The sequence below is a fragment of the Anomalospiza imberbis genome, chromosome 6, assembly GCF_031753505.1.
Source record: "Anomalospiza imberbis isolate Cuckoo-Finch-1a 21T00152 chromosome 6, ASM3175350v1, whole genome shotgun sequence".
NCBI lineage: Eukaryota > Metazoa > Chordata > Aves > Passeriformes > Viduidae > Anomalospiza > Anomalospiza imberbis.
The window spans coordinates 34,562,526-34,574,828 of NC_089686.1; the positions used below are offsets into that span (position 1 = coordinate 34,562,526).

Consider the following 12,303-nt stretch of genomic DNA (forward strand, 5'->3'; position numbering starts at 1 on the left):
AGGTTCAAATCTAGTCAAGGTAAACTACAATGAGAAAGTTTTTACATCTTGTGGCAAGCTGGTATTCTTGTGATGTGTTAGGCCCTGATCAAAACTGCAATAAACTGAAACCTGCATGAAAGAACATAAAAAGAAACCACAATAAGTATTATTTCCCTATTGCTAATCCTGGACAAGGAATGAAGATTAAACATTCCGTAGAATAAACATGAATCTTACACTTTTACCATCACAATCCCTTGAAGAAGCGGGAGACCTAGGGCAGGACTAAACACACGCCTGTGAAAACAGGCAAGTCTGGACTTTTCTTTCTGTTCTGAGGCTCAACAGAGAACCTCAGACCCCCCGAGTGACAGATTAGTCCATTCTAACAACATTAAATGATGCAAATACACCCTTTATGTTTTGAAATTAAATAGAGGAAAACTCTGAAATACTAAGGAGTGCCTATTTGTTTGTCACATATATCTGGAAAACTGTTCTCAAAGATTGAAAATGAAAAATTTAAGGCATTGAATTAAAAGGAGAACTCAGAAGTTTTAGGACCTAACAGTCAACTGAAAGATGGAAGTCAGCTAATTCAGACTGCATGAACAGGAGTCCACAGAAGCCCATTCAGCCTGAACACTGGCTTTCACACGAGCACTAACAGTTCCAGGGCTGGTTTTGTCTGGAACAGCTCCACACTGTGGATTCAAGCACACACAGATGAACAGGACATGCAAAGCAGAAGCACAGCTGAAGTCGAAGACACATCTCAGGATAGGCCTAGAGACCCAACATGTATAATAGCAGTAACTGAAATAAAAAACAACACTCTCTTATTCACTTATTGGGAGCAACAACTTTTATATTCCAAAAACAGTTTTGCATTTATTGCTCCTCTAGGCTGCAAATGTAATACTTGTGACTTTTACGGGCTATCACAATTTATCTAGTATTTGTCTATCTACTAATACTAGAAGTCAGAATTATCTTCTCATGGATGAATGTTAATTTCTATTAATCTCTCAAAAATGTATCAACATTTAAATCAACTGTTCTGCATATGTAAAAATTTACCGTAAAGTTACATGAAGTAATAGATATTAATAAAAGTCCTGCAACTCAGTATTATGAATTGTTCAAGGCAATAATGTGAAAGATGTTAGCAGTAACACTGACATATCTAAAAGTGAAAAATACCAATTGTAGTAATCCTTCTTTAAACAATATCAGAAGATAATGTAATAAAAGTTCCTACTTATAGACACTAATAGCAACAGTAAGATCTCAGAATTATGACTGCTCCCAAGAAAAATTGTCTGTTTTTCCAGTGTTCATATCATCTTTAACAAGCAGATCCTCCAGAATCTGTGGGGAAAAGTGTGCCTTGTATTTAGCATACTCCAGGACTCCAAATTGAGCAGGTTTTTATGACATTAACTAGAAATGTTGAATTTAAAGAAATCTATGAAAATTTAACCCATTAACCCTGCAAACTTTCACTTTAAGTAATTCACAGGACAACCAAATATAATTTCATATAGCCGCAGAACATTTCTGGGCATCAGTCCTTGCTCCCAGATGACTTCACACCAGTGAACAAAACTAATCCATGGACATGTAATTTCATGTCCTGATGTCTGGAAAAGCTGTTTTGGTTTTGTTTGTCGAAACAACTGGCTCATTAATGAGAGCCTGAGATGCCACTGACCTTCTGTAATGGTTCCTAGAAGCACTGACCACATTGCTGCAGCATTGTTAGGGACTTGTTCTAACCTGACTTTTTTTCTAGTCCTGTACATGACATGCATTCTTGGCATCCCCTGGCAAAGTGTTTATCAAAGTAAACTTGCACTGTCCAAAGCAGCAGCATAGATGGCATTGTAGTACGGTCTGTGCTAATAATCACTAGTGGAAATAGATTTTAGAAACATTATTCATAGCAAAATCTTTCACTGCTCCAAGCTACCTGTACCTTCTCCTTTGGCAATACTAGGCACAACATCAAACACCAAAGACAAGATCCAGAAGGAGAAGTAAAGCACTTGTAAAAGCAGTCATTACAAGGTGAGGGGAAAAAACCCCACAAAACCCCATAAAAATGAAATGAAGTCAAAATCTACAGCAAGAGGTATGGAGAATGTGGTAACATAGTGCAAATCTGAAAACCTGTGTTATTACACACAGTGCGATATAGTTATTTTAGGTGCGCAATAAAAATCATCAAATGAACCATGGACTACATTTTCTTTCTGTTAGAATGTCACTTCAGACACTCAGAACATAATTTTTTCCTTGTAACATACTGACAGTACTGGAACTGCATCTATACATTCATTTTGCAGCTTAGAGAGTATGAAAAATCCTTGCTTAGAATCAGGTGGAGACACAAACACAAAGGTAAGTCTTGGGAAGTACTATGAGCATATGAAACAATAGGGGGGGTTTTAACATGTTTTACATTTGTTACTACTTTGCAATTTTGAAATCCAAACTTGTTTCCTTAATGATATAAAGCCATCATTTAAACCTGTTGGAAAAAAATAACTTCCAGCAGACTTCAAATATTCCAAGTGTACCAGAGAGGTGACCTTACTTGTTCTGTGTCCCATAAGGAAGCTCTGATGCTGGATGCACCAGTAGCAAGCCAAGGAGCCTTGCTCTCTCAGGCTCTTACAGAAACTTCTTTGCAGCAATATGACACTGACAGACACATCCCTTTGCTCGGGTAGAACTGGTTGTGGAATATAAAGCAGTAGAAACTGAAGCTCCCCTTTTATAATAGAGCCATGGATGCTGAAGACCTGTAAGTTAAGCTTTATTTAATTAGGAAAGAGTTCTTGTAATCAAAATAGCGAACAGAGATGTCAATATAGGTGACAAACATGTTCAAGTTACCACAGAGGTGGCGCAGCCTCTACTGTAACAGCAAATTTCAGATACACCTGTAAGGTTGCTGGGGTTCATCCCAACACATACACAGACGTTATCATCTTCAGAGATGCTTTGGGACTACTCACCTGATCGCATTCAAGCCCCTGAGACATTCCATACCAGGTTACACCACTATCTCCTGCATGCTTACTGTTTGTGTCACACAGAGATACTGTATCGGCAAAGTTTACAAAGTTACAGAAAAATTCACAAATCAAGGTCTCCTGCAAGTTTAAGTCCTAGCCCCTACAGTTTCGTTGATGCTCACAAAGAAACACTTTTTTCAACTACTGAGAAAGCCTGACTGAAAACTGCAATTTACACATCTTACTCTGAAAGCTGTTGTCAGTATGAGGTTTAAAGATCAACCAAGAAAATTCCTTCTCCGCTGAAATATTCTAGCAGGCCCAAGACCAAATGAACAAATAAAAAACTACCAGGATAACTTACACTAAAAAGTAAGAAATATTTTACAAATATATTTGGGGGGGGGGGGGGGCGAGGGGTGTAATGAGACACCCATTTTCTTTGAATTAGGATCTCTTTAACCTTAGAGCCTTAGCAATTTTGGCACAGGAATTTTTCATTCAAATATGCAGTATAAAAAGGCAAGATATGAAAGCCATTTCATTATTTTCCTGCCAAAAAAGCAAACATGGTGCTGATGAAAAGTTCAGCAGTACTGAAGAATAGTCCTGCATCAGTCTAGAGAGAAAAAATTATGTACAGAATGTAATAATCTAACAGAAACCTTTGGTTTCAGTATTATTAACAAATTCAGCAGAATTTAAGGGATTGCAAAGGCATGCTCCTTCTGATTCTTTGCCTAGATTTACTGTCATTTTTGCTGTAATTCATCTTTTAGCACAATTCTGTTCAGCTTCAGAGATGCCTTCAGAGCTCCCTAGACAGCTGGGTAACTAACAACTGCATGAATTTTCCTTTTTCTTACTCCCTGGGAAGTAAGCTGCTTAGGGCAGCAAGTCAGAAACATTCTGAAGTATTCACAAGGGAGAATAATTTTAAGGTAGGGAGACATGAAACCCTGGAAAGAAATATAATAGAATATCTCTCTATATAATATTGCGTCTGGAGGAAAGAGCTGTCGCAACAGGAACAGAAGGAAATTAGGCAGTACAAAGTCAAAGAAACCAGTCTTGAAAAATCCTGCTATGACCCATGGAAAATCTTGCAAAAACACTGGGGATGTCCAAAGGACAACCACAGGCCTGGCCTGAGATACTGAAGTCCTGGCTCCAGCACTGAAGCAGAACTGAGACAATCTATGCCATTGCTTCCAGTTGGTAATTCAAGCTCATCTTAAAAACCCTAGTTACATATCAGAATGCTCTTTCCTAAAAAAGAGCAGTATTTTCCCAACACACAGTCATTTATTTTGGGGGTACTTTCCCAAGTGATGAAAGGCAATCACCACTCTCAATGTACAACATACAGAACTTTACAGACTTTTCCAAAAGAAACTAATTCAATTCCTTCAAGCATTCCTTAAAGGTGGAATGTCAGCTTTACCTTTTATGCTGCTTTCCTCTAGACTTAACAGTTCATCTTCATTGTCTCCACACAGCATCATGGCAGAACGGCACCACAGAGCTAAAAAGTTACTCCAGCTGAGGACTGAGTACACAGGAGGAATCCCGTTTCATGTTTTACTCTACTTTTGACAAGTTCCTCCATCTCGTAATGACATTTCTCTTTTTTCACAATAATACAGCCCACATTATTTCTACAGACCTATCTTACCTCCAACAATACCTTTTATCAAAATCAGAATCTTGTGTATCAGTTGGATCTCCTCACCTACTACACCAGTTAATGTGGTATACTTATTATTAAAAAGCAGTGGTGATTTTTTTTCCTCCACTAGGCCACCACCTCTAAGTACCTATTATTTAATCACACAGCATTTTCCCCAGGCCTTCCACCGAGTTAAAACTGTGCCAGAGAATACTAAACTGCCTGATCTTCCCTGATTCTGGAAGAAAGGTAGCAAGCCTCAAGTAATTACATAAACAAAAGCACTGTAAGCTAAAACTATATCCTACCTTTAATAACTAAGCAATGTGTTATTAAACTGAAAAATATTGTCAGAGCACTCATACATGAAAAATCCAAAACCAAAATAAATACAGTCTAAGCATGAAAGCAGAACAGTTCTGGAGAGCCTCTCAGGTACACATGCATGCAAGCAGGATACCTGACAAGCTGCAACACTGTGCATGATCACTTCAAGAAAGGTGTTACAGGCAGAGTTTGTGTGCAACAGCAGGGAATAGAGCTGCTGATGCAAACGATTTCATGTAGTTGTGGTATTATCACACTGTTTTGTTGGTCTGTTTGGTTTAACTGTTTCCATTTCTTACAAATGCCTTCATCAATATTTCAAGAAAAGACATTTCATTCGTAACCTCATTGAATGTCCTTACTCTGGAACATAGGTAATATCCCTTTAAAATAATGGCCTTAAACTTTTTTTAAGTCTAACAAGTGTCAATGTCCTTCTTTGGTCCACTCCATTTTTCCAAGGCATGCTGCTGAATATTTGAAGAAGATGACACTGATTTCTCTAATAGCTTTATAAAAGTGTTGGAATTATCCTTTGTTTTATTCTTTATCCACCTTGAAATTTGTTTACTTTTTGCAAACCAACTGTATAGATGGATAAGGAGTCACGAATTGCACAAACAGAAACCACACTGGCCTTGGTGCTGCTTTTGTCTTCCCTCCTGAGTTTTTATCCGTAAGGGCATTTGAGTTTTTTAATTTTCCCCCTAATGAACAGAGGTACTTAGGACAGAGAAGTGCAACCTAATGTGCACTGTCTACAGAGGTAGCGTGTGTAAAGGAGTCTTATAATTTTGTTTTAGTCCTTCGACACTACTGAGCTCTCCTAAGCTCAACTATGAAAAGTTATGCCTCACTCAACACTTTGAGCACAGCTGCTAGCTATAACTTCAACTCACTGCACTCAAAATCTTTCCACTTATTTAGACATACAAATTATCAGACCAACAGTGCCACTGCAGTTCAAAATCTAACGAAAAGCTAAAGAAAGACAAGAGACACAAGTGGTGTTTCACAGGAAAAAAAAAAAAAAAAAAACCTAAACAAAATCAAACCACCAGCAAAATCCATTTCCCTCAGCTTCCAGTTAGGAATATCTTTAGGAGTATGTTTTATACCCGTATCCCTGAGCTCCGGGCAGCACACGGCTCCCGCCGCCCCCTCTGCGCCCCGCAGAGCCGCTGCCGAGGAGGGGACGGCAGAGCGCCCACCCGCGAACCCGGCACCGCCAGCGGCCTCCCCGCGCTGTGCCGCCCCCGCCGCGCCGCTCACCAGCAGGGGCACCCCGAAGGTCATCGTGCGGCCCCTCCAGAGCCGCCGCAGCTTCTCCATCCCCCGCTCCCGCCCCACGGGCCCGGCGCCGCCCTCCCGCCTCCGGCCCGGCCCCGGCGCTTCCGGCGGGACGCGGCTCCGCCGCCACAGCGGTTCCGCTGCGGCCCGGGCGGCGGGGGAGCGCCCGCGGCATCGCTGGGCATCGGCCGCGGCTCAGCCCCCTTCCCTCCACACATCTCCCCGACCCTCACATCCCCCACGCACCCCCTCACACTTTCCTTCACAGCTCGTTGATGAACACAGTTGAGCAGGCCCGGTCAGGAGCTGCATCTTTTCATTCTGTAGCCTGCTTTCCTAAGGAAAGAAGATTGCCGACCGTGATCATCTGTTTTTCTGCTTTGTTACCCCTTGTCCCAGCCAAAATGAAACAAAAAAAAAAAAAATTTCAAAACAAAGTTGGCTACAACAGTGCTAGTGAACAGCCTTACGCTGATATTTAGAGCCAATAGTCCTTCATACGTGCTAGGAATTAAATGTGCTGTGCCAGCCACCCCAAGATGTCTCAGCTACAGCCACACGCACAGTGTTGGAGCGCTGACCTGTTGCAGACAAGAGCACCCATTCCCCAGGCATGGGCAGCAATGTTTTTACGTGTTACTGTAGCCAGAGGTTCTGCCCTGTTCTGCTAGCCTGTGGCAATTGCCGAGAGGAGATAGGAGACTGTCAGGTCCTCTTTTACATACTTCTGAATCACTACACAGCCTTTTCATACACAGCAGTGACATTCCAAGTCATTGCTGATGGCATGCAGGGCAGGGACGAAGTGGAACAAGGCACCTGGTGCCTCAACTCAAAGAGTAATTTAAAAACATTTGAAAATGGTACACTGATGATCCCTTACTTTGGTTTTCTCCATTAATCAAGGAAGTGGTAGAGGTACTTAATAAAGTTTTCTGGCCATGTTAATTAGATAACACATATATACAAACTAAAATAAGAATAAAATCAAACACATATAGTAAGATAAGCTAATATTATTGCAATCCAATATCCACTAACTTGTTCTGAGAGCCCTACCAGTCTAGAGAGAAAGAAACAGAACTGAAGAATAAAAAAACCATAGCAGGAAATGACTATTTCTTGAGTACTTCAGTAACACAAAGGCAACATGGGTCTGAATTCCAGAGATGCAAACGCTCAGCTGGGAGCAGTGAGAGCAAGAGAACAGGTCCGTCAGTGTCCATCCCCATGCTGTGCTGAGCCTGGGATGAACTCATCACAGAGCACAGGCTCAGTGCTGGGAAACCAGCACACCCGGGGCCTTCTGAAAGCATGAGTGTCCCTTCTAAAGAATTTGAGAAAAATAGGCCTCAAATCACAGACTTGTGAAGAGGAAGGCAACTGACCAGAAAGAAATCAGAAAGAATAATGCCATGAAATGAAGGAAGCTGCTACTATAGATAAAGACATGCTGAGAAAAGAGGTCATTACTTGCTTCTCTCCTTTTATGCCTTCCCTAGCAAGTTTGTTTTGCACTTTTTATATTCCAGTGTTAGGCTAACCTTACCTCCAGTCATAGTGTCCCACCTGAATACTATTAGGTCACTGCTAGAGATGTAACCCACACCTGCTGATGCCCATTTGCAGAATTGGTGCCCTTTCATCCCAGCTTTTCAAAGGACACCAAAAGTCCTGGCTGTAAGAAGAAGGGTTAAGAGTTTGTTCCACTGCTATGTGGTGTTCTTGTCAAGATTCATATGGTGTTCTTTTGTTTTCACTGATAACTGCTGTTGGTATTTAAAATTTTCCACATGGTGTTATGCAGAGAAAGCAGCAAGAGAAAGCAAATGTGTAACTAAATACAAATATGATATAACTATGTAATAACAACAATTTTGTAATAATTGGAAGGATAATAAAAACGCCTAAGACAAACAGGCTGTAACAGAGATGAACAGTAAATTAGGGTTTTAAAATGTTTTAATGTTTAATAATCTAAAATGCTGTTAAATTACAGAGGTAAATCCATAATCAATATATATTTTATTTCCACAGTGTCATTTTGTTCTTTTCATTATTGGTTGATCAGTCACCTTGAACAGAGAGGGGTAGGGAGAAACAGTTTTGAAGATTGGAATATATTCTGGGTTTGATTTACAGCAGAGGTTTGATGCCTCCTTGATGTGACCCATACTGTCATAAACAGATAGACAAACAAAAAAGTGGGTAAACAAACATCTGGGGGTTTTATGACATTCACAGCTTGCCCCAAATTTTGTTCTCAATATTTCAAGTACATATTTATATTCCCAAGTAGGCTAAATGTGGTTTACTTGTCCAGGTTTTCATCCAGTTAAGCATTTTTTACTTTGTGAAGTACTGTGAGAGGGTTTTCTGTGTGAAATGTGCCTCTGGAGCCCATCTCCTAGATGTATACATGATGCTTCATCTGAAGGTGCAGAGCAGAAACACAAGGGTGCTGGCTGTCTGGCTTTTGTCACAGCAAAGGGAACGAGGTGTTTCTGATTGCAGTTGCCCTGGCCTAGACAAATGGTCTGGGAAAGCCTCTTCTCACTTTCCCCCTGAGAAGGACCTTTAAAATTCATTGCACATAATGTGCTGCTGGCTGTTGGCAGAAACCCTGGGAACTTCAGACAAATGAAGCTTGCAATGCTGCAATGGTTTAGGCTGCAATGACCATGGCTGCAGGGGAATACAGAGTGAAACAGTACATTGTGCAATATGGTTTCTGGGCAGTGGCATGGAGATCATGATGGAAATCATATTAAACATCCCTGGACAAGCCATACTAATCGAAACTGGTATTGGACTGGTTACCAGGAGCTGCAGAATTGCTCACAATGCAACACTGGCTGTGGGTAGCCAAGGTTAATAAGGAACGTGGCTTTAGTTCAGTACAGAACTTGCAGCAGTTTGTACAGAGGATGAAAATGAGAGGCATGTTGTAAAGGTTTTGTTGCCTGAACATGCATCACTTCAGGAAGCAATGGAGCAAGGCCATCCTGTGAGTTACATTTCCATCCAGTAGGTCTCTCCAGAGCCTTCTGCTTCACTAAGGGCATGCACATATAACAAACCATTAAACGTTGTCTGTGCAGACATGCTGTACATCATAGCTGAGACCTTCAGCCCTGAAAGCACACACTTCTGTATACCTGAGCTAAAGAAACAGCTGGTTGGACTTTCCATCCATTTGTGACCAAAAAAAGGAAACAACCAACATCTTAAGGGCTTGTAGTAACCTCTGGGTCCAGGGTGGAAATCCTGACTTGGTAGTAGCTGTTGAGAACACCATTTCTAAAATGGCAACTCCCTCTCAGCACACTGCCTGTTCCTTTTTCATCCTCCTTTGTGTAGCCAAGAGAAGTTGCAAGGGAGGGAGGGGACCTGAATTTCTCCTTTCATTCTTTCCTACACCTTCTGACTAGAATTCCTAGTGAGGCAATTGAGTGGAAGAGTTAGTGTACTTGTCCTTTCCTCATTCTGTGCTTTCTCATCAGCTGTCGGAATTAGCATAAATACATCCAAGAACCTGATTCTTGTCAGGAGCCAGCTTGGAGAGGCCAGTGAGCCAGCTGTGCCCTTTTTTGATTCCACTGAAATACTGCACACAGCGGAAGGCACCATGGTGGCCCATGCATCAGAAGGGTCATTTGTGCTTTCCAGATGTGGCCCTAAGTTTCTCCTTCCACCTCCAAAAAGGGAGGAGAAAGGAACAGGTTGACATTCGTTGTGTTCACCATTTTTTTTTACCTTCTTGGATTGGCTTGAAAATAGGCCAGGGAAGGATGGCTCTGAAGCCTTGTTTTATGTCTGTGAGTGCAGGAAGAAAATCTGAAGGAAATACTGACCTTCCAAACAGATTCTCTCTCCTCTTCCTTGTGCTCAGGAAGGCCATTTCCCCAAATACAGCCAGCAAATGTCAGCTAGGAGAGAGATTCCAAGGGAATCTGGAGGGAAAGAAGGTAACCAGGAACACTGCCTAGGATTAGGAAAACTGAGAGGGTTCTGTGCCAAAAAGCACCAATATGGTCAAGTCATCTCTGCATCTACTTAGTAGTTGCCTCTAATCACCACAGCCCCATGCTCTTTATGACCCCAAAGAAAAGCCACAGTAACACATTCATTTTCTAGGTTCTTTGTTATTATTTTCAAGAGCAGGACAATCATTTAAGCTCTTAAATTTGAGTACTGAAAACAGGTGGTTGTAGAACAGGAGCACCTTTCATTTGTCCTTCACATGAGTTAGAAACCCGATAATTACAAAAGGGATGGGTCTGAGTGGAGTTTGTTGCTGGTCTAAGAGATGAGAAGGTTGAGTTCTGGCTCTGGTTCCTTCACTGGGTTTGGGCAGGTGATTTGTCATTGGGGAAGGGAAAACCCAGCCAAAACAGAGAAGAGACTGCTGGGCTTAAATGGGTGGAGGGAAAGATAAAAAGATAAAACAGTTCCAGAGAAGGAACATCACAGTATGTGCACTCTGCCCATGCACATGCTCTCATGCCTGAGAGAGTCAGCAGTTCTCTGTAGATCAAGGATCATGGAGGCCCCTGGAGGAGAATACAGGTTAGTCACCACAATCCTCAGTTCTGTGTTGGGGTTCTCAGTCATTTTGCCAAGCAACTGTAGTGGCAGTCCTTGGAAAAGGGACTGAAGCGGAAAGGTCTTGTCCCATGTTGTCTGTTGAAGAGAGAAACCAGTGTGTGTGAAAGGGTGTGAGAAATAAATAGAACAAGAGAGCAGGGATGTTACTTGGGGGCAAACTGGGCAGTTTAGACCCGTGTATGTCTACAGGTTCGTGATGTGCCTGAGGCAGAGGGGGCTGCAGAGGTGGAGGGGGACTCCTCATCCGTTGTGTCCCCTTGTTCCTCCTTGTGAAGGCCAAGGCTGATGTGGCTCTGCAGGGCTGCTGGGGTCAGCCATTCCTTAGGGAGGCAGCTCTGGAGGAAGGGGATGCACGAGCTGAAGTAGGCCAGGCGGTTCACCCAGCGGGGGATCTCTTTCCCACATAATATCTGTCAAGTAAACCAAAAAGGAGCATGGTTAATAGTACCAAAACAAGTGTAGAGGCAATGTCATCCCCATCTGCACCACCACGTCAATAGGGCGAATTCCCTGTTGCTCAGGACAGAAAGGAGCATCTCCTGCAGTCAGAAACAGCAGTAACTGCCAACATCCACACAACCGCCTGACATGCACAGGGACCCCTGCCAGCTGTAGGTCTTGTCAGCATCATAACAGAGACCAGGAAAAACAGGTCATGGCCCTCAATGGCTTTGGTGACTCTGTTCTCTAGGGAGTCCATGGATAAAAGAACAGGCCTGCTAGGGCTTCTCAACCAAGACAATTACATTCCTTTAGCAAGTAGCTCAAAAATCTGGGAAAAATATTTAAGCTGTTGCTGGCAAGACCTTAAGGAGCCCAGTAGCTGAGTATGACTAGGTCGATAGGGACTCCTGAGAAGTTGTTCTTGTTCCTCCCTTTTCTTCCTTGGGCTGACACAGTGGTTCAGTCCAATTACAGTATCTGGGGGTCTTTTTCCTATTCTACCATACCACCCTCTACTTTCTCCTCATATGGTATTTCCTAATATGAGGGGAAAAGCAATAAAAAACCCCCAGCCTAGGTTATAAGTATCTCTGCTCCATCATAAATGCTCCTGGCAGTGATTTGTATTACACTCTGCTAGCACAGGTACTGTTTTCAAGGGTCATATCAAATTCAGCACAATGAAACAACTTGCTTCATACTGCAGACCCATTCTTCTGTAGCATTTAGCCACGCAGACATAGAGGTGCCAGATTTTAATAGCTGTATCTGGCTTAGACCACATAAAATATGTTTTCCTTTACATTTTACTATATCCCTTACCAGACACAGAAGAGACACAGGGAACTGATCAGCAGGCATGCCTCAAGAGCCTGTCTTTAGTAAATTTACTGCCTGTGTGTAGGGCCCTACACGAATATACTAGAGCCTAAAGTCTGTAGCAGGTTCAGGAGTCATAAT

General features: G+C 42.2%; 2 protein-coding genes and 1 long non-coding RNA gene across 5 annotated transcripts in view; all 3 read right to left on the reverse strand.

Annotated features, from left to right (window-relative positions):
• COX16 (cytochrome c oxidase assembly factor COX16) overlaps positions 1-6,921 on the reverse strand; it is a 44,943-nt gene extending 38,022 nt beyond the window's left edge. The window contains exon 1 of one of the 3 annotated variants that reach the window (XM_068193272.1): positions 6,856-6,921. In XM_068193272.1, the coding sequence (XP_068049373.1) occupies positions 6,856-6,906 (51 nt within the window). In that variant the 5' untranslated portion in view covers positions 6,907-6,921. Of the gene's footprint in view, positions 1-6,273; positions 6,433-6,855 lie in introns of those variants that run through there. The other 2 variants (XM_068193271.1, XM_068193273.1) reach the window with 2 other exon arrangements.
• Positions 1,041-6,162, reverse strand: LOC137475693 (uncharacterized). The gene is made up of 3 exons (XR_011000022.1): positions 6,120-6,162; positions 2,582-2,824; positions 1,041-1,353 (listed from the first exon to the last, which is right to left on the reverse strand). It is a non-coding gene; the product is annotated as an uncharacterized lncRNA (long non-coding RNA).
• A 3,495-nt stretch (positions 6,922-10,416) lies between the features above and the next one.
• LOC137475689 (deubiquitinase DESI2-like) overlaps positions 10,417-12,303 on the reverse strand; it is a 72,952-nt gene continuing 71,065 nt past the window's right edge. Inside the window, exon 5 of the mRNA XM_068193269.1 lies at positions 10,417-11,309. Coding sequence (XP_068049370.1) covers positions 11,067-11,309 — 243 coding nt within the window. The 3' untranslated portion in view covers positions 10,417-11,066. The remainder of the gene's footprint in view (positions 11,310-12,303) is intronic.